The sequence below is a fragment of the Lipophrys pholis genome (assembly GCF_963383615.2).
Source record: "Lipophrys pholis genome assembly, chromosome: 22".
NCBI classification, from domain to species: domain Eukaryota; kingdom Metazoa; phylum Chordata; class Actinopteri; order Blenniiformes; family Blenniidae; genus Lipophrys; species Lipophrys pholis.
The window spans coordinates 19,434,560-19,456,240 of NC_137644.1; the positions used below are offsets into that span (position 1 = coordinate 19,434,560).

At 44.1% G+C, this 21,681-nt stretch overlaps 1 protein-coding gene across 1 annotated transcript in view; it reads right to left on the minus strand.

Moving 5' to 3' along the window:
* LOC308126904 (receptor-type tyrosine-protein phosphatase zeta-like) overlaps positions 1-21,681 on the minus strand; it is a gene marked incomplete at its 3' end in the record, with an annotated part of 57,717 nt that overhangs the window by 27,387 nt on the left and 8,649 nt on the right. Inside the window, exon 2 of the mRNA XM_080491596.1 lies at positions 6,941-7,006. Within this exon, the coding sequence (XP_080347722.1) occupies positions 6,941-7,006 (66 nt within the window). The remainder of the gene's footprint in view (positions 1-6,940; positions 7,007-21,681) is intronic.

Here is a 21,681-nt window from a genome sequence, read left to right on the forward strand (position 1 = left end):
AACCACTCACTCACAACACAGAGTCCCTGGACCGCTCACTCACAACACACAGAGTCCCTGGACCACTCACTCACAACACAGAGTCCCTCCAACCAGTCACTCACAACACAGAGTCCCTGGACCACTCACTCACAACACACAGAGTCCCTGGACCACTCACTCACAACACAGAGTCCCTGGACCACTCACTCACAACACACAGAGTCCCTGCAACCACTCACTCACAACACAGAGTCCCTGCAACCACTCACTCACAACACAGAGTCCCTGGACCGCTCACTCACAACACACAGAGTCCCTGGACCACTCACTCACAACACAGAGTCCCTCCAACCAGTCACTCACAACACACAGAGTCCCTGGACCACTCACTCACAACACAGAGTCCCTGGACCGCTCACTCACAACACACAGAGTCCCTGGACCACTCACTCACAACACAGAGTCCCTCCAACCACTCACTCACAACACAGAGACCCTGGACCACTCACTCACAACACACAGAGACCCTGGACCACTCACTCACAACACAGAGACCCTGGACCACTCACTCACAACACAGAGACCCTGGACCACTCACTCACAACACAGAGACCCTGGACCGCTCACTCACAATCACTTTTTCAAACCAGCTTTTTTCCCCTTTTATAACTTTGCTTCTTTTTTTTCCCTCTTTGTCTTCTTTTTTCAGTTTTTTCCTTTTATCCAACTTTGCTTCACCATAAATAATAATCCCTGTTCTTGAAATTCAAGGTTTTTAGTTTTTCCATCACATGGGGTGCAGGAAGTGTTTGAATAAAGAACACACACACACACACACACACACACACACACACACACACACACACACACACACACACACACACACACACACACACACACACACACACACACACACACACACACACACACACACACACACACACACACACACACACACACACACACACACACACACACACACACACACACACACACACACACACACACACACACACACACACACACACACACACACACACACACACACACCATTACCTTGCGTCTCCCACAAGCAGCAGCCACACAGACGAGCAACAACTGGAGCAGAAGCGAAGCCTAAAGTATTTTGTGACTAAGAGAGCAGACGGGAACATGGTGGGTGGTGAACATGAACATGTACAGGAATAAAAAAAAAATAAAGATACAACAACAGACGCGCGAGATGAAAGTGGCGCCGCGCAGCGAGCTGGACGAGAGACGTCACGGCCTCCAGAGATACTTTCATTTTAACTGCGATCAGGAGAGTAAAGCCAGAATAAATCCACAACGGGGTTCAGGCTCTTCAGACAGATAAACAACACAACCAAGGAAATATGGGAAGAAGTGGCTTCGACAGGCGAGGAGCGGCTTACAAACCACCACGGCGCACCGACGTGGCGGCAGTTTAACGTTAATTACAGACGATTATACGTGTAATGATAAACCAATTAGTCGTCGGGAGGTTTGATACCGTCTGTGGTTTGTCTGCGCTGCTCTGTGATCACATGACTCAAACTGGGCTGAAGCCGCCTCGTCTCATCAAAATGCTTCGCCACAGCTCCGCGCACTAAAAGTCAGATAATCGCAAAATAGCCTCAAGTTGGGTTCCGGGATGGAGAAAAGCTACGAAACGCGCACAGGGAGAACATGTACACCACACAAATAACTCCACCAGAAATAACCCACAACAGTTTAGGATCCAGTTTGACCGGGCAGATTCAATATGGGCTCCTTCCTGTTCAGGCGGCACAGTGGAGCAGTGGCTCGCACCGTCCAGGGACATCCAGGGACTTCAGGTTTGGTACTTCTCACCTGTTCTCCCTGTGCCTGCGTGGTGCTGGTTTATTAAAGACTTGTTTAGAAGTTAATCCAACAATACAAAGACGTGCTTTAAAAAAGAAGAAGAACATAGAGAACCATGCCACCAGAACCGCTCCTCGCCTGGCTAAAGTGAATTTCATTGGGATTTCTTTGAGCCGAGTCCAGATGAAGCCTTCAGCTTCTCCACATCCTCACGACTCCGCCGCACGAGGAGCAGAAGAACTCTGCTAATGCTGGAACGTTCCGGATGTTTCTCTAGAACGCAGAACGTCTGATCCGACACCAACATGTGGAAAAGGAAATCATTTGCTGGCGTCACAGTCCACGTCTCTTTTCCATCAGATCGTTGTGAAAACCCCAAAACATGAATTTCATAAGTGTGTAGAGGCAAGGAGGCAGCATTCATATTTGAAACGCGTGTGTGTGTGTGTGTGTGTGTGTGTGTGTGTGTGTGTGTGTGTGTGTGTGTGTGTGTGTGTGTGTGTGTGTGTGTGTGTGTGTGTGTGTGTGTGTGTGTGTGTGTGTGTGTGTGTGTGTGTGTGTGTGTGTTCTCCAGACAAAGCACTGGGAGAGTCTTGAAGCCTGCATGGCCTCCAGCTATGGTTTAGTTGGATCAGGACGAGAGAAGAGGAGGAGAGACGGAGGAGAGGGAAGCAGGGAAATGGTGTACTAAAAAAAAACTACTTAGAACATACTGACTGGTTGACATTCTGATTATCTTAACGTCATAGCAGATTACTAATACATGTCGAGTGCCAACAGCAATACGACGTCATGATAGAATATGTGGAATATATTCGATAAAACTTAAGACAAACTAAAAGATGTTTAAACTATCGGTGGAGTTTGTATCCCTCCGGGGAGTCGCTTGGCAGTGGAAGTATGAAGCAGATGGAGGCCTGAGGGGAGTCTTCCAGGCAGAACAACCCCGGGGGGGGGGGGGGGGGGTTAAACCCCCAAGATTTTGTTTTCAAGTAAGCACCGTTGTCGTGTAAACGAACAACCAATACGCCATAAAGGTTTTGTTTTCTCACTTCCTTGTGTACGAAGAAGTTCAATGGAACGAGTCTGGAAACATTCCACATGTTGCTGCGCTCAATTTGATAGCTGAACACAGATCTTTGGGGAAAAGACTTTCCCAGGAGACGCCGAGTCGGCAGGTGGAAACAGGAAGCCAAGTTTTGCTGCTTGTTTCGCCAGAAAAACAGTTTCAGCTCCAAATATCAACGTTTGCTGAAGTCTTGTTTCACACTAATGAGAGAAACTTTTGTACGAATCTGAAACAGAAAAGCAGGTCTGACGATCATTTTATTTAAAATTAAAAATAATTTTTTATGATTTTAAAGTCAAAACATGATAATGAGCGTTTCCTTCCCGTCGTTGAAAATCTAAGCAGCCGTGGTCTGTTCCACGCAGGCGCCTTGAAAGGAGGTATTGAAAGGATGCAGCCTAATTTTCAAACTTTCTCCTTCTCCCAGATTCTCTCTCTCTCTCTCTCTCTCTCTCTCTCTCCCCCCCCCCCCCCTCCCCCCCCTCCTACTTCTGACCTAACTAAAAAGCTGCGCACGGTGCTTCACAATGAAGTGCCTCCCTTTCACATGTTAATGCTTTTACTCACGACTCAGCGCACCGCGAGAAACCGAGCCGCTCGGAAATAACAAGGTTGTGTTCAACATGTGCGAACACACACACACACACACACACACACACACACACACACACACACACACACACGGAGGGTGGCGAGGAGGCCACAGTTACAGTAAATGAAAATGGGGGGGGGGGGGGGGGGGGGTTCCCTCAAGTTGTAGTGAACTTCAACTGGCAGCAGATGGAAAAAACGTGAAATAGGAGGAACAATACAAGATGGTGAGATGGAAGGAAACAAAAAGGAAACCACGGTAATAGTCCCTCCTATCTCCTTTCCTATCCACTTCTCCTTAACCCCTTAAGTGTTTAAGTAGTGGCCATGATAAGGAGCGTTGGAATTCTCACTAAGCTAAGGAAAGGAGGCTCAATGCTTCCTTTAGAACCTCCTTTAGCCTAGGAACCACTGATGCTTCCTGTAGAACCTCCTTTAGCCTAGGAACCACTGATGCTTCCTGTAGAACCTCCTTTAGCCTAGGAACCACTGATGCTTCCTGTAGAACCTCCTTTAGCCTAGGAACCACTGATGCTTCCTGTAGAACCTCCTTTAGCCTAGGAACCACTGATGCTTCCTATAGAACCTCCTTTAGCCTAGGAACCACTGATGCTTCCTGTAGAACCTCCTTTAGCCTAGGAACCACTGATGCTTCCTGTAGAACCTCCTTTAGCCTAGGAACCACTGATGCTTCCTTTAGAACCTCCTTTAGCCTAGGAACCACTGATGCCATTTGTTTGTGATGTCATCCACGGGGTTGAGGAAAAGTGGATAGGAAAGGAGATAGGAGGGACTATTAGGACGCACCCCACGTCTCCACTTCACTTGGACCTTTTCATCATTCACGGCCATTGTGTGTGTGTGTGTGTGTGTGTGTGTGTGTGTGTGTGTGTGTGTGTGTGTGTGTGTGTGTGTGTGTGTGTGTGACCATTAAAGCTTGGCTCCTGACCAGACTTCACATTAAACTCTGCATGTGAAGTCGATGTTGGTGCACGTTCAGACCCATTAAAAGCAATTAATCCGTTGCTGTAATTAAATTTGTCATAATAGTTTTTTGTTTCACCGAGTCGACGCTCCTTGCTCTCGTGTTTCTCCATTTATTTTTTTTATTTTGCCTTGAATTAATATTTCTTGTTTCACTCATGAATGGCTCGTACTGCGTTTTATTTCGCCAATAACACTTTTTTATTTTTTGCCAGACAGCTGAAGAACAAAGAAAAGCAGCGATTATTCATTTATGATTCAGGGTTCCATCTTAAACTCCTGTGCAGCATCACGGTTCTGCTTTTTCTGGTTTTTGTATTGGGTTTTTTTTTTCCCCCAGACTCAGTTTATCAATTTCCCCGTGACCAGGATGCCGAAATAGCAGATCAATTTGTAGTGGTCAACATTCTCTCTTCACAGCAGGACGACCTCCTTCTGTGGGGAGTTTGTTTTAATATTCTGGCTTGTTTTTAGAAAATCCAAAACACGACTCCGTCTATGCTGAAGCCATGATGGAAGGGTGTGATTTTCAGAATAAAGTTTCAAGGAACAACGCATTGTTTTGCGCTTTCGCGTCATACGTCAAGTGTTTTCAAAACGACGTCGTTTTCAGCGTTTCCATGTAAACATGAAAACTGACTCCTAAAACACTACAAAAGTTTCCCGTTTTCACCTTTAAATGAAGTCAAAGGGACCGGAGCAATATAATATATACAATATATAAGAGCATAAAAAAGTCCCAGGAGAATATAAACTAGGAGTCAAGTCTCTCTGGAGGCCGCCATTGTTGTTATTGTCCATCTACTGAGCATGTGCAGAACGATTTAGTGGTGTACTCTGGCTCTTTTGTCACGGATCCAAGAAGCGTTCACAAAATAATACGTAAATAAACTTCAGAAAACAGTCATTTTTCAAAAGAACTCTCATCTATGGGCCAAACAGGGCTTAAAAAAAAAGGCACAACAAAAAAATGGGAACAATATGCTTAAACAGCTTTAAAAAAAAAAAATAAATAAAACGTACTAATTTCTAAAATTAAAAAGCTCAAAATGGCTTAAAAACATTCATAACTATTAGAAAAGAGCCAAAACAGTTAAAATGGCTAAAGTCTCAAAACGGTCTGAATAAATGCTTAAAAGAAGCATGAAACCACTAAAATCAGGTAAAAAACTGCTGAAAATGTAAGATAATATTTGCCATCCTGAAATGTAATTGACACTTCATAAAAGCAACATAAGATAAAGTTTTTGAATCAAAACAATATATGAAAGTTTAAAAGCTCTTAGCGTCATTTTAAAGGTTAAAGGCGTTTGGCCGTGAAGGTTGCACTCTGAGGCTGTTTAAATAAAGGTTTGGTTGAACGCCCGACACTACGTTTCATTAAAATATATATGTTTTATTAAGATCGTGCCGCTCCAGCGTGCAGCCGCCTCCCCAGAGGGAAACAAAGAAAAAGTAAAATGGCTGCTTCGTATGCTAAAATCATTAATGCCCATTTCAACACGCTGCAATTTACAACTTGTAGGATGGATAAAGCAGATATGGATGGAGCGGGTCGCCGTTTTCACTGGATGACGAGACGACGAGACAATTACCAGCTTGATTTATTCTCGACGGTTCTGAAGACTTCGTCTCCTCCTCCGACCGGATCTGCTCCGGTTCTCATGAGCAAACAGCGCGAGTCAATTATCGGCGGGCCGCTCTTCAGGGGTGCAGGTTAATAAGACTAATAGCGCCACACTTAGCCCACTGATGGCCGGTCCACCCCCCCCCGTCCCCCCCAGTAAGAAGCTAATCTGTCCCTGTGGGACCATTACTGTCCGTCTCTGTCCGCCCCTTGTTTCTGTCGCACGGCGGCTTAGCGGGGGGGCGGCGGCCATATGGCCTGGGGCAGATCACGGCTCTCCGGGGAGACGCCAGCAGATAATTCCTTCAGGTCATTGAGAATATCCGGACCGTTCCAGTGTTGTTGTCGTCGTCTGATCGTGAAACCTCGGGAGCGATTAAACCTCCCGTCCCACTGCTGCCTGAATTATTTATCACTGCTGCCAGCCAATATTCTACGTTTTAATAATTAGTGTTTGGATCCTCGTTCAGATTTAGGGTTAGTGAAACAGTCTTCCACTGTTCGGATACCTTTGATCAGATATGTTGACTATCCAGACGTCTCTTTTTTTTTTTTTAAAAAGCGGCTCAAATCTGATTTAACCAAACTAGACCTGAGATTTGCCGACTCCTGACTCTAATTATGTCTTTTAGAGATAACGGAGTTCATTCAATCATCCCTGTGAATGTCAACAGGAGTGTTCTATACATGCAGTATTATATGTACGTGTGTAGTAGATCAGAGTAAATGCAGAACACGAGAACATCTCAGCGTTGGACAAACAGATCAGATCAAAGCTAACATGTTTGTCTGTGTCGTGTCTTTGATCGCGACGTCGGGAGAAACCATGAATTCCACATACAGACCTGAGTAAGACCAGTCGATGTCCTCGGGTTTCCTCAGGCCCTGGACCAGCGGCTCTGCTGCCACAACTAACAGACACACAGAGGGACATAATCAGCATGGATTTACATTTTAAATAATAATAATAATAATAATAACAACAATAACACAAGCAGTGGTTAATAAGGAGGCAGACTGGCTCCATTCATTGACAAGAGCACTAATCTGATTTCCTCCTTTCTTTTTGTACAGTGCAGAAAAAGATTTGTCCACCTTTTTATAGCAACATTAATATTCACATCATGCAGAGTTGTTGTGAGTCATCTGCCCATTTTCATTTCTTTGAACTGCCGTTGGATAAACTAGCCTGTGAGAAACGCCGACTCCACATCTTGGCGTGAATCAGACTGAAACAGAACAGGACGTTCGTTTTGCTCTAATCAACACGCCGGTGTGAAAAAGTGCTGCAGTTGATCACCGTGTTCAGACCACTGGGTTCAGTCAGGACTCGAGCAGAGAACCCCCCAGCCCGTTCAATCAAACACGAAACCGGAACTTTGTGAGTTTTAGGAACCTAAAAATCAGAGATTGAAATTAATATTCAGGTTATCCATAATGACCCCAAAACAATATAAAAGTAATTTTTTATAAAACAACAACGGCTCTCAGAGCAGCTGAAAACGTAACTTTAAATAAAAAATTTTAAAAATGCTCCCTCGGTGGAACTTTTTGAAAACGCTCCAACGTCGTCTCCATGGAAACGGGGGACAAATAGAACTTTTTGAAAACACCAATTCAATCTCTGTGGAAACGGGGAAAATGCAACTTTTCTCAAATAAACTGCTTCCTAGGTGGGACTGTTCAAAAACACTCCGTGTCCATGTAAACGGGAGAAAAGCACATTTAAAAAAAAAAAATTGGTCCGACTCCTTCGTCATTTAAACGGCGGACAAATGCAACAAATTTTGAAACGCTCCAACTTTGTGGAAAGGGGGGGGGGGGGGGGACGCAAACTTTTCAAAAACACTCCAACTCCCTCTCTGAAGAAACAGGAGGAAAATGTAACTTTATGAAAATGCTTCCATCTCTGTTCTTCATTTTTGTTTTGTATCATGAAAGTTTTGTTCTCCGCCGTTCACACAGTGTGTTTTCACCTGAAACGTAAATGAAGCCCGAATATAATCCTTTAACTAAAAATCCACTAAACAACGTCCTCAATCCTACATAGATGTACAGAACCGGGGGATTCTGCATTTCTGGCATTAAACAGGTACAACAGACTCCACAAGTGTGTTTTGGATCCTTTAAAGTGAGTGAATGAACACACACACACACGCACACGCACACGCACACGCACACGCAGCAGTGATTCTCCCTCAGACAGGCGAGTGAACGACGATGTATGAAGTCACAGCTTCAGTGTTTGTGTCAGTCTGAGTCTCTCCATCTTTCTCACTAATAGCTTTTTGTCCTTCCACAGCAGACTCCTCCGTCTTGACACTTAAAGGCTTTTTTATTTTTTTTTTTTATACATCACACAACCCTGCACGACTCTCTCGCTTCTTTTCGGAGAAGTCCGGGAAACTCTACACACTCCATAACAACACCATTAACATAACAAGTATATGGTCTATGGATGGATGAGGTTTTAATGTGTTGGGTTTAGCAGGCTTATAACAACCAGATGGTTCATTTCTACAGCCTGTTGCTGTGTTCGGCCTGGATCGGGGGGGGGGGGGGGGGCAGAGGCCACGAGATGATACACATCAAAAAAAATAACTAAAAGGAATTGCTTCAAAAACCACATGAATAAATAAAAGCGTAAGAGGACTAAAACAAAACATGTTCTTTGCCTTTGATGTGAAAAATGCATTATGAAATGTGAAAAGCTGCAGGAAGATGAAAGCCCCGCGGAGTCAGATTTAGGTCACAGATGACAAGCAACTTAACATTAAGTCCGTCCACGTGGCACATGAAACCCCCCTGATCCTATTGTTTACTGTATACAGCAGCGGGGGGGGGGGGGGGGGGGGGGGCTGCACATCGGGTAAATAGCTCCGCCTGTGACATATGTGACACCTCTGAAAACAAACCCTCCTCTGTATCGTCTGCACAATCTTCCTCATAATGAATATTCAACCTGAAGAAGACGCAGCTAGCCGGGGGGGGGGGGGGGGGGGTGATGTTGCACTTCACACTTGTTTAAAACACTTTTCCCGTATTATTTCCTCCCCTGAAGACTCGATGCTAAACTGATTCGTTTTTTTGGAGGTGAGATGAAGAGAAAACCAAAAGCCAGATGACTCATTTCTAAGACCTCCAAATGCCCAAAAACAGCAATTCTAGTGTTCATTATTCATTATTATTATTAGATTCATTCTTGAAAGAGGTAAATGTGTCAGATCAGAGCTGTGTAATGACAGCCTGAAGCCATTTAGCCCTTCTGTAGTGGCTCCCTGGACCTCTCACTAAATTATACCTAAATGGACATATTTATCTTGTTTTGATTTCATTTGCTTACAAAAAGTCTTTTTAATAAGTCAGTTTTAACTCTGGGGTAAAATGGGGTTTTAAAAAAAAGGCACAACTAAAATGAATAAAAGCAGAAAAAATACCCAGATGATGCAGCGTTTAAAAAATAACATATCAAAGTTGTCTAAAAAAAACTGCAAAAGAATGTTGAAATCTCCAAAATTACAAAACAAAAGTACAAAACAGCTGAAATAGTAATTCTAACTTCATAATCGCAGCATACAGTTAATGTTTAAATATCAAAATATATATAGATTTAATTGCTTGTTGATCTTCTTGCATGCACGTTGATTAATATGAATTAATTTTACGCCCGTCGAGGACGCAATAAAATCCTATTTCTCTGCCTGTTTGCAAGATTACGTCAAAACCACCGTAATTTCTGGACTATTGAGCGCACCTGAATATAAGCCACACCCACTGAATTTAAAAAGACAAAAAAGAAAGATCAGAGTTACGTGATGCACCTGAACGCATCACCCGTGTGAAAAAAAAAACTAATGATTTCCTGAAATCACGGTACTGCACGGAGTTTGTCGAAGTTTTCGCCACAGAGATATTAGGCCAGGGAAGATTAAATGTTGGGTGTGATCCGGGAACCACTACAGTCCTGGAAGATCCATTTTTGCTTCGGACACAACAAAGACATCAGTTCTCTTTAAGACGCAGAATTCAGAGCTGCTCAGTCCCCCGAGGCTGCAGAACCCCACCAAAATAAGAGAGGATTTCCAGCACGACGCTCGACGAGCATCTTCTGAACATCAAACGCTCTGGAATGATGTGCAGTTTTGAACGGCTGAATGAGAGAACTCCCCCCAAAAATACATTTCAGTTGTGACTGCTCAGTAAATTCTCATGTGACGCCAGCATGGCGGGAGAATAATGAGAAAGTAACACGAGGGAAGAGTGAAGTCAACTGTGAAGCAGTCAAATCAATAATGGCTTTCGTTACCATCGCCGAGTGAGGCCATTTAATGTAATGGGTACAAATAATGAACGTGTGTGTGTGTGTGTGTGTGTGTGTGTGTGTACACGTTAACACACTGATGTTTTTCACATTATCCTGGATCTTATCAGACGATATGGTTTTAATACAACAAGGTATTTAGGATAGTTTTGGCCTCATTTGGAGTAAAATGAGCTTAAAATTGATGCAATGAGGATGTTGGAAATTAAATATTTTACTAATTCATGAAAAAGATCAGCTTCTGTACGATACAAGAATAAGACGAGTAACGAGTACTCAAAAGTGGTCTTTCTGGGCTGCGTGTAGAGTACTCTGTTTAGTAAAAATCTCTTCATTGAGTTTGTTCACTGTCGCATAGTTCCAGGATAATTCATTGGTTAGTCATTTCTTTTCCATTCTGTTGTTTAAGCTCTATTGGGAATGGAATATTAGATGTTTGAGTATTATTGCATTCAGTTTTTATTCATATTTAAATCCAAGCTTTTTTCGGAATTGCATGGTCTTCTCCCACTGACCCCGCCTCCTCCCACTGACCCCGCCTCCTCACAGCATCCTGCAGCTTGCGGCTCAGGAGCGCACCGAGCTGGATGGACGGAGTCGGACACGAGTCGTCTGTTCTTCCAGGTCAGTCAGCCGACGCGTCCCGTCACGACTGCTGAAGAAGAGATTGTTTGGAACCTCCACGCGGAGCTGCGCTCACTGCAGCGCTCAGCCAACCACTGGGCCTCAACTGGTGGCCACAGATGTTGCTCCAACTCGTCTTTTATTCAGTCCGTTTTCTTCCACTGAGGTTTGCTCGGCCTCGCCAGCTGTGAATGGAGACAAACTCTAAAAGACTTGGACCAAGTCGAGCTCTTCAGTCGGACCACGGCGTCATGCCGGCACCACTCAAGAAGAAAATTCCTCCCACTATTCTCTGTCTTTCAGTTTCTAAACTCTTGCTGAACTCTCAGCTGCTAAAACGTGCCGGCACAATAATCCCACATGGGTTGCGTTACATCCAGTCCCACTCACAGTGGCGGCTGACGTGAAAGTTGTGTCCCGTGATTTATGCAACACCTGTGGTCCTGCAGTGGGTCTTTGTCTTCTGTTCTGTGTTGCTTTCTAATGCACACCGACAATGGGACCGCTGCAGCCAAAGACTTTAGTTGACCTGCTTTAGTTCAGACCGAAAGGTTTAAAGTTTCTAGACATTTTTGGGTTTTACGTCTGTGGTGTAAGACGCAATCTATAGACTTTATTACAGAATTATTCAAGTATTATTCAAAAGTAGTATTATTTAAAAAACACGATGGATTTATGATTAGTAGATGATTTGATGACCGTTTCCATCGTTTGTTAGTTTTCCAAAAGCACTAATACGCGTCTTGACTTCCCGTCTTTCTGACTTCTTCTCCAACAGAATTTTGGAGATACCAAGGACAGATACCAACACTGCCCCCTAGAGGCTGCTGGTTTCCTTCCAGTAAAACTTTTGTTTTGGGTGCTTACACAACAAAAGTGCTGTGTGCCACTGACAATGAAACTTTCTTATGGAAATATATCTACTGCACAAGCACATGCAGGAATAGAAGGACAATAACAAACATGGCCGCCTCCAGAGTGTCATGACTCGCAGTTCATATTCTCCTGGGACGTGGTAGTTTTATAGTCGACAGTCACCTGTAATCCTGCTTCATTCCGTGTAATCACTAATGTTAATGTTTATTGTGTATTCTGTGTGCATGGTTTCATTACAAAACAACAAACAACAGCAAACTAACATCGCATACAAATCAAAAAATATGCATACGACAATGTTTGAATTTATATTATGACATTTCATAAATTAGATTTTTGGTAAAGTCAGGTTTTCTAAATCCTGATTTTAATCACCATTAAAGGTTACACACTTCATTTCACTAGCACGATTTATTATAATTATACTGTAATTGTGTATATGGTACTAAGTTGAGCAAAACTTCTGACTTGGATCTAAATACAATCTATGACCCATTGATGCAGAAAACTATCACTTTAAATACAGTATCACAACATCCTGCACTGTTACTGCATTCTATGTGCAGCGCTACTTCGTACCGTGACAATGATAAATCAAAGTACTAATTTTATTAAGGATGCTCCCGCCAGACGGTTATGTAACAGAAATGCAGCTGCGAGGCTGCCCTTGTGGCTTCGGGAGCGCCGGCTGTGAACCGTAACATCCTCGCTTGAATGCAGCTGGGGACATTTCCTGCATCTCTCACTTTCCCATTATCTCCCGCCGACGTCTTGTGCTCGAAGACATAAAGAGTCCTTCTGCGAGCGGTCGTGAAGGTGTTATCACAATGTGACGGGTGATGCACCAAAATACTCCCCACTCCCACACACGGCATTGTTGCCAAGTCTCTGATTTTTGATTTCATTTTTGTGGGGAAAGTGGAAAATTCAATAATGATCATTGAGCCTGGCGCATACAGGCAGTCAGTCGCTGGATTCAGTGAAAGGACGAGGCGATACAGTCGGACTGCGCAGCAGAAAGGCCAGGAGCAGAGAGACGGTGGTGCCCCGTGCTTTAAAGAGCACAGCAGATAGTGATGGGACTTCATCGCTACAGGCTGGTCAGGCACAAAGCTCACAGCTGAATCACTGATTTCCCCTCCAGCCCCACATCGTGTGCTTCATCAGATTTCCCAGGACCTGACGTTAAAGGTTCAGGCCATGGCAGCGCGAGCGAGACATTTTCTCTGGATGGTGTTTTATTCATGCCAGTAAAGGTCAAAGGGTTTTCAACAATGCACCGCTTCGCCGTCACACATTCGCACAATTATGTCATGTTGAAAATCCGCGGCAGGGAAATACTGATGGGATTTTCCGGTTCTGAATCTGTTACGATAATCTGTTGGAACTACGGTCCGTGGATTAGCATGAGCGAGGCTGACAGAAGCACCACGCCACATTCCAGCTGAGCATCAGCCAGGCACCTGACCTTCTGGTCCCTGTCATGCTGAGGTGTCGCTCACCGAGGGTAGAAAACCAGCAGAATAATCGCTTCAGCATTAGCAATGTTCCCTCTCTTTATCCTTATCTCTTTACTAACAAACTCAGTCGTTGAAGTAAAAACATCATTTTTGCGACTCGTTTCAGAAAAATGTCGCCGATATTGTGTGTGTGTGTGTGTGTGTGTGTGTGTGTGTGTGTGTGTGTGTGTAACTAATGAAGTGGCAGGTGAGTGTGAAGTTCCAGGCCAAACGATGAGCAGTAAATCTAAGTAACTCCCCACACCCGTCTCTTTTTACAATCTATTATTGAGAAATACAATCCGGCCTCACAGCACTTGGCCGTAGATCACAATGAGAAAGTGAAAACCTTTACCGCCACTGCACTGCCAGGCCGGTGTTCCCCTCAGACCTTCTCACTCCAATCCATCACCTTCCCGCCGTTCCAGCGACTGATTTTGTGATGAAGTGCCGAAATTTACCGTTCCAAGTCCCGACTACTTGGCCGTGACCTCCTCGCCTCCATCTTTAGTTACCAGCCTCTTATGCGTTCAGCGGGGCCTCTCGGCGGCCCCCTGACAGGGGGCGGGGCCTTCCTGCTTTCACTCAAACGTAGAGGATGCAGGGAATTTAAGTGGAGAGCATATTTGGATGATTTCTATTTGAAATTCTTCCTTTCTTGTAAATTCAAGTGAGATGTCAACTCCAGCCTGGGTTGGGTATTTATTGGAGGGGGGAGGGGGGGGGCTTCAGGGAGGATTCAGTGAAGCCGGCTCAGTGTTATTAGGCCTGGGATGAGTGAGCCAGTCCCAGCTGAACACTAATGAATAGCACCGTGTTGGATTACAAGACTCCTGGGGCTGCTTTAGCCCGAATCCCCGGGATGAGGGAATCGGCCGCCGCTTGCTTTTTTACACCAATAAAAAGTGATTCCTAACAGCAGATGTTATTACTGCTCCCATATTGAATGTTGTTTCAACATGGGAGCATTGTTGTTTGTTTCAGCAGAGGGAAACCCGGGTGTTCAAACAAGAGGAATTACAGTCTCCGGAGGGTTTGGAGCGTCGATGCATCAACAGAAGCTTTAATTTAAAGCTCCGGAAACAAATGAAAGCACACTTATTGTTTTTATCTCGTTAAAATCAAACTGCGGATCGGACTGACTAAGTGCCAAGGTGTGGAGATTCGGTGCAGCGAAGCCAAAGTCGGGGAAAGTGGATGAACAGACAGTTGAAGCTCAAAAAGCTTTTATATAACAGTTTTAATGAGCAGTCTTCCAGATACTCAGGCAGCTCTGTGAGACTGTACTTAAGACCCAGAGGCGCTTTGAGGTAAGTACTCACATTTGCATACTAAAAAGCATGCTAATGTCTCGCAGGTACGTCGACCTCGTTTACAAAGCTCGCAAATACAGGAAGCAGCTTGAGAATAATGTCAATGTCATTCGTTTGTCGCTGTGGACAAATTCATTTCGGCTTTATAAATCAAACATCACATCAATGACGGAAGAAGAATGGCGGCGAGATCCAAAGTGCTAAAATTATAATAGCAAACACCGCCTCACCCTTTGACACCAGGCGTAACCTGCAGGCAAGCAGCTGGGCTGCATTCACCCACGACTGAGAGGGCGCATACCAGGTCAGTAAATCTCAAATCTGTAAAAGAAAGCCTTTACAAAAGATGGAAAAAAAACAGTTCTATATTTACCAAGGAGTGAAAATGTTCATGGTCTTTATCAGACATGAAAACGATGATGGGCCAGTAGAGGGCGCTGCCATTTCTTTTTATAATGAAACCGTACGAATGAGAGGAATTATTCTCCGTATTTAACCCATCTTATTTCTAGAAACATGTGATTAAAAAAAATGTTTTAATTTCAATTATAACAAAAACAGTTTTACATTTTTACAACTCAACGGTTTATTAAGGCCCCGTTTACATGACAATGTTTAAGTGCAAAGATTTTATAATAGTAATGCTAGTAGCACATGCTACTAGCAGACGCTAGTAGCGTCACCGTAATCACAATCAAACTTTTGTCCGTCCAGGCGAGTGTCCATGTTCTCCAGTTGTTAATGTTTATAGCGTAACGTTCACGTAAAGAGAATCACCCCAAAGGCAGCGAATTAATAACTTGATATTATGTATATACCATATAGTCTATAATTATTACTCTTTTTTTTTACTATATTTATTTATTCATTTATTTTTATTCGATTTTATTCTATTGTCTGTCATTGTCCTGCTCAGTTGTAGTTGCCCAATTGCCCCTTGGGGATAAATAAAGTATTTGATTGATTGATTGATTGAGTTAAATGTGATCTGAATCCATTTTCTTCAGTTTCAAGCAGTTCTAGTGGCATTTAATAGTCGTATCAGTACTCAGTATTGAGAAGTAACTAAAGATTAGTACTTGGACTCCACATTTAAAAAGCCTTAATCAGTGTAGTCTAGGAGCCAAATAATGCCGACTGTAAGACAGTCAGGAAAGCTGATTGAGAAACGAAGGCTTAACCTTAAATCTCATTAAATCTCATCATTCTTATCATTCTTAGCATCACATGAAGAATTTCTCTCTTTCCTCGAGCTGGATGTTTTTTGCCTTAACATGTAGATATATATAATATTGCTGTTTTTGAATTTGCTGCCATTGTATTTATTGAAATATTAATTTTTATACCTTTAAAGTATTTACTTGATCCCTTATCCTCTTGACTGGCTTTAGTCTGGGAGGTTTTCATTGTCTGAGGTTTAATTGTTCAAACATTTTGAGCTTCACTAAACCACAGCTGGGTGTTGGATCATTTCACTTTTTATTTCTCGTCATGTCTAGAGTTGCACCGCTGCCACGGTCGGGTATCCGATCCAGTGCGTGGGCGCTGGTAACTAGTGCTCCGATACGCAACGCTGGATGCCTGAAGCTTGACGTCAGCCTCTCAGCCGTGAGGAGACTTTATAGAAAGATGAACATTGACAAAAGTGGAGCAAAATGTAAATTATGAACAAGGTGCGTTTCTGCGATTGAGGGATGAGCAATTGTTTTTCCTTTGGCGAAGCCAAGAGGACGAGCTAAGTGAGGCTAGTTTCAAGCCAAGACGAAAGTTGTATGTACGCAATAATAGCGTGAATTATGTAACAAACAGTTTTCAGCATGTGCAGAGGGAGGGATGTAAAAAAAAACAATGGCTGCCATCACAGTGAACTCCAGAGACGGTAGTTTTGCGTTTACACTGCAGCATTCTGCAAACGACGTCCATTTACACTTCAAAGGGTTTAAAAGAGTTTCATCCTAATTTTATTCTTAAACAGAACAGACATAGAACAAGCACCAATTATATATTGGTAATAATAATAATAATGCGCCTCTATAAGTGAAGTCATCACTAGCAGCTGGAACATGAAGCATCACTACATGACTAACCAGCTATTTGCTCCTCAGTGTACATGACAGTACATGAGCCGCTGTCATCACACCAGAGCAAACCTTAATATAACTTACAACTAATAATAAAAGTCTTATATAATAAATAAGTGTCATACTGAGTCTTTTGCAAAGTGAAAACACTGATTGTTGATGAACACGCAACAACCGTGTCACCTGTTCTCACACACACACTCACACACACACACACACACACACACACAGAGTCAGACTATAACAAATATAGCATTCAGCTGTGTAGAGCGTCAGCTGGTTAAATTAGTTCGCTTGGCTTCTCTCACATCCATCGTTTCTGTCGCCCGGTCCGACTTGATCGTTCCGTCTGTTTCAATGTGCGTCAATCTAAAAGCATTAGTGGGACGTTCACATGAAAAGAGAAGCCAAACTGAGGTGGCCTCATATAGAGACGCACCGATACCCGCAGGTATTATGTTGTTCTTTAATATCAATGAGAATGACAAAAGTAAGAGGCATTTTTTAATTCGAGGACATTAGCAGCTCATCTTGTGAGTAACACAGTGTACATGGTAGTAATCTACTCCCCTGCAGAGTAACAGGTTCAGTCTCGTCTTGTAATTTCAACTTGTAACTGAAGCCGCCGACAAATATTCAACGTCTCCCAGCCCCAGCCCAGCTCATTGAAATAAATAGGTCATTATCAGGCTTTTGTGGCGTCTGATGGGATCTATTCAGTTGAATTAGGAGTGTTAAAGCAGTGTGCCACCTCACATAGGACCATAATCCCCCCCACCACCACCACCACCACCACACAAGGACCGGCATTATGAGACACTGGCCAAGAGGAATGTATTTTGGAGACACTTTCTACTCCGTCCCAGTGCTGCTGGATCTCAGAAGCTCTCATTCATCTCCTTTGTCCAGGGGAACAAATGAAGCCGCACGGCGGCACAGGTTATGAGTTAATGAGATTAGGCTCCACATTAAATGGAGGATATTGTTTCTGGGCGCTAAACAAGCCGAGCACTGTTCCCCGGGGACTCGGGCACATTAAAGCTGCAATATAAAACCTTATCGGAGAGGACCATCTCTGGAATCTGTGTGTGTGTGTGTGTGTGTGTGTGTGTGTGTGTGTGTGTGTGTGTGTGTGTGTGGTGACCGTGAGAACATGGGGCGCCGTGGTGGAGGTGGTAATACAGCAGAACAGCTGGGGAGTGGGGAGGGTTAAAAAACACACACACAGTGTCAGGTAACACGCTGCTCTGGATGTGTGTGTGTGTGTGTGTGTGTGTGTGTGTGTGTGTGTGTGTGTGTGTGTGTGTGTGTGTGTGTGTGTGTGTGTGTGTGTGTGTGTGTGTGTGTGTGTGTGTGTGTGTGTGTGTGCTCCGTCATGTAAAACTGCTCAACTTTGACCAGATTCATACAAACAGCTGAAAAAGTGATGGCTGGTCGACGTGGGACCGAATCTGTCAGAGTCACTGCCGTTCCAGTGATTCGCTGTACACGATGACAGGATGCCCGGAGCAGCTCCCTGTTGTTCAGATTACAGATATTTGAATGTTGTTGATAACGAATGGAGCCTCAAACATTCAATTAGTGTCCCTCTGTTTAAGTGTGACGTCTCTAAAGCCACAGTATTCCTCTTGTAACCTCAAACACTTCTGGTTTGGCTCGGAGCCAAGGTGTTGAGGGGCTTTTCCTTTAAAAAAAATGGGGCATTTCAGATGAGCTGCGAGCAGCAGCACGAGAGCTGGAGGAGGACTGACCTCAAATCATCGCTACCAGCCCAAAAAAAAAAAAAAAAAAAGCCAGGCAGGAGGGACGTATCTTTTCTGGAGGCTATGAATAAATGCAGCTTGTAGACACGCGAGACGCATGCACACACATGCACAGGGATTCACATGTCCACATACAAAGACCCTGGACACACAGTTAAAACAGACATTAAGCAGGGATACATGTGTAAACGGTGGGGAGAGTGTGTGTGATGTGAGGTGACATTTAGGCCACACGCATGCATAAACGTGGGGAGAAAACAGGGGAACTGAAGAGAGCAATCCAGTTGGCACTGGCCTGTGTGTGTGTGTGTGTGTGTGTGTGTGTGTGTGTGTGTGTGTGTGTGTGTGTGTGTGTGTGTGTGTGTGTGTGTGTGTGTGTGTGTGTGTGTGTGTGTGTGTGTGTGTGTGTGTGTGTGTGTGTGTGTGTGTGTGTGTGTGTGTGTGTGTGTGTGTGTGTGTGTGTGTGTGTGTGTGTGTGTGTGTCCCAGAGGAGTGCTCAATGTTTCAACCCAATTCCTCCACTTCCATTGGCCGGGTGTCTCCTGTGCACGGAGGCAGAGAGTTATGGTTTCATCCGTCCGCCGAGCGTCTCACTAATCTGCCCGTCTAGTTAGAGCAGCGAGATGCACCGTCTCCATCTGCTCCACACAAACGGAGGAGACCTACCGCACAGTGTGAGTGTGTGCATGCGAGTGTGCACGTGTGTGATTAGTAATCCGGCTGCAGTTCGGTGGAGCGGAGCTGCAAACTAATACGAATGCTCCTCGCGGGGGGGGGGGGGGGGGGGGGGGGGTGGGGGGGGTGGGGGGGGGGGGGTGGGGGGGGTGGGGGGGGGGGGTCTTTTTAAGATTTTCTGGGATCTGAAAGCTCTGGTCACTTTTTGAAGAAGACAGAAGACAAAATATTATTTAACATTTTATGTTCAGTCTGTTGTTAAAGCACCTTTAATTCACCACTATGATAAAAAACTGGAGGAGAATTAATCACATGAACATTTACCAACATTCACACCGATGACCAATTAAGAGTCACGAGAAACTCCCATAATTTCCGGACTATTGAGCGCACCTGAATATAACCCGGAGTTACGTGATGCACCTGAACACATCACCCATGTATCTGCGGCATGAAACCCGTTAACCCGTAAACATCCATGAATTATAATCATTTATATAATCATTGTTTAAACTGCAGGGTTCAAAGAGGGTGGAAAAAAAGTAGCAGCTTATAGTCCTGATATTACGGTAACAAACACGTCTTTGGACACAAACCTTGACTGATCGATTAGTTTGACTACATCTGAATCCACATTTACCTTCGAACGCGGGACGGAAGACATGAAGACACACGAGCGGATTTCATCCACTTTAGAATCACCAATTAATTAGAGTCGCTGGATAAAACCCATATTTGTAGAGGGAGAAGATGTAAACTCCACACAGGCCACGTTTACATGACAACGGAAGATGCTTCAACTTCCTCTCCCTGGAAATGGCGGAAGAAAGGCTGCCACCGCGCGCCGCTTCTGCACACGTGTGAGTAGACGGACAACGACGACGAGTGGCGTCACTTCTTCTAAAATACTGTTTGGGGGGAAAAATGAGGCGTGTAAAATCACACGCTGAAATCTCAACAAAACCATTTATTAAGTGAAAACCGTAGCATCAATCTTCTTTACTGAACAAACGAACGAAGACGCGCCGGAAAGAGAAGTTGATTCTGACAACTAAAGTCCTTCTGATCTCAAAACCAAACGTCTTCATCACACAAACCGATTGGTTTTGCCTCCAATTCCTCCCAATAACTCATGTTCATCAACTCACGTCGGGGGGGGGGGGGGGGGACTCACAGCGTTTCCATTGAAGAATCCCTCCGACGTGCTTTCCAGCGGCATTCGAGTCAAATCAGTGGAGTTTCTATGGCAACGCTTCACAGCGTCATGACAACAGAAGAGCCCCCGATGGCGTGTGGAACACCCCGACTTCCTGTTGGCTTCCTGCTCCGACTCGCTCCATCGCCATGGAGACAAAACCATCCCCGCTCCTCTCCATTTTTCAAGGCAGGGTCACGCCCCCAATTCTTCACTTGTCTGGCAGGCAGCACACACACACACACACACACTTATATACACACACACACACACACACACACTGAAAAAGATGCAGGTACGCATCTATAAACTTACAAACATAACCGTCACACAGTTATTTTAAAGTGTGTGCATTCTTTCAATCGGAGCCTATTCCGACAGCCCACCCACATTTTATTTTCTCCAATAAAGCGTGAGTGTGTGTGTGTGTGTGTGTGTGTGTGTGTGTGTGTGTGTGTGTGTGTGTGAGACGAAAGGAGGTGGTCGGCTGGTGGGGGTGGGGGTTAATCAACTTTCAAACCACTGATTGGTCACAGCCGCAGCCCCTTAATGAACTGTCTCCCTGGGAAAAGAAAGTTTCTGCTGTGCTGAGATCCAGTTAACTTCGTCTCCGCTTGTCTCTGAATTCCACGCTTGACAAGGCAGAAGACAAGCCTCCATTAACTTTCATCAAACCAATTGGTTTCAGTTCCCACCAAACTTCAGCGTGAGTCGGCCTGAATAACAAACCGATCTGCGAGGCGGATCGTAAAAACCCAGGGACCATTTTCATTCAGAGAATTTTACTTTAAGTTTTTCTGATGATTTACATTTTTCTCTTTTTTCCCTCTCTTAACACTTAGATAACTTACATTTAAATAACTGATTAAAACTCATTAAACTTGCTTTTTGGTCAACTTTTTAAAGTATTTTGACCTAAAGTCACAATTTAGTTTCACGAAATGCATCATAACTCATCATAACTCCCATCTATCTCAGAGAGACAATGGCGTCAACTTCATGGAAAAACTGAGTTCAGGTAACAGAGAAAGTTTTAAAATGTTCTTCAGCTTGTATTTCATTGCAAACGAATGTGTAGCTTCATAACCAATGGCAGCGGGCTATGCTTCAAAATACCTCCAGAATAATTTAATAAAACAAAGTTTATCCTACTTCATCTTAAAAATGGGTTTGTTAAACTACGACCGTGAGACTTTTACAGCACCCTCTAGTGGCCCAACATGAATACTGCATAGCTTT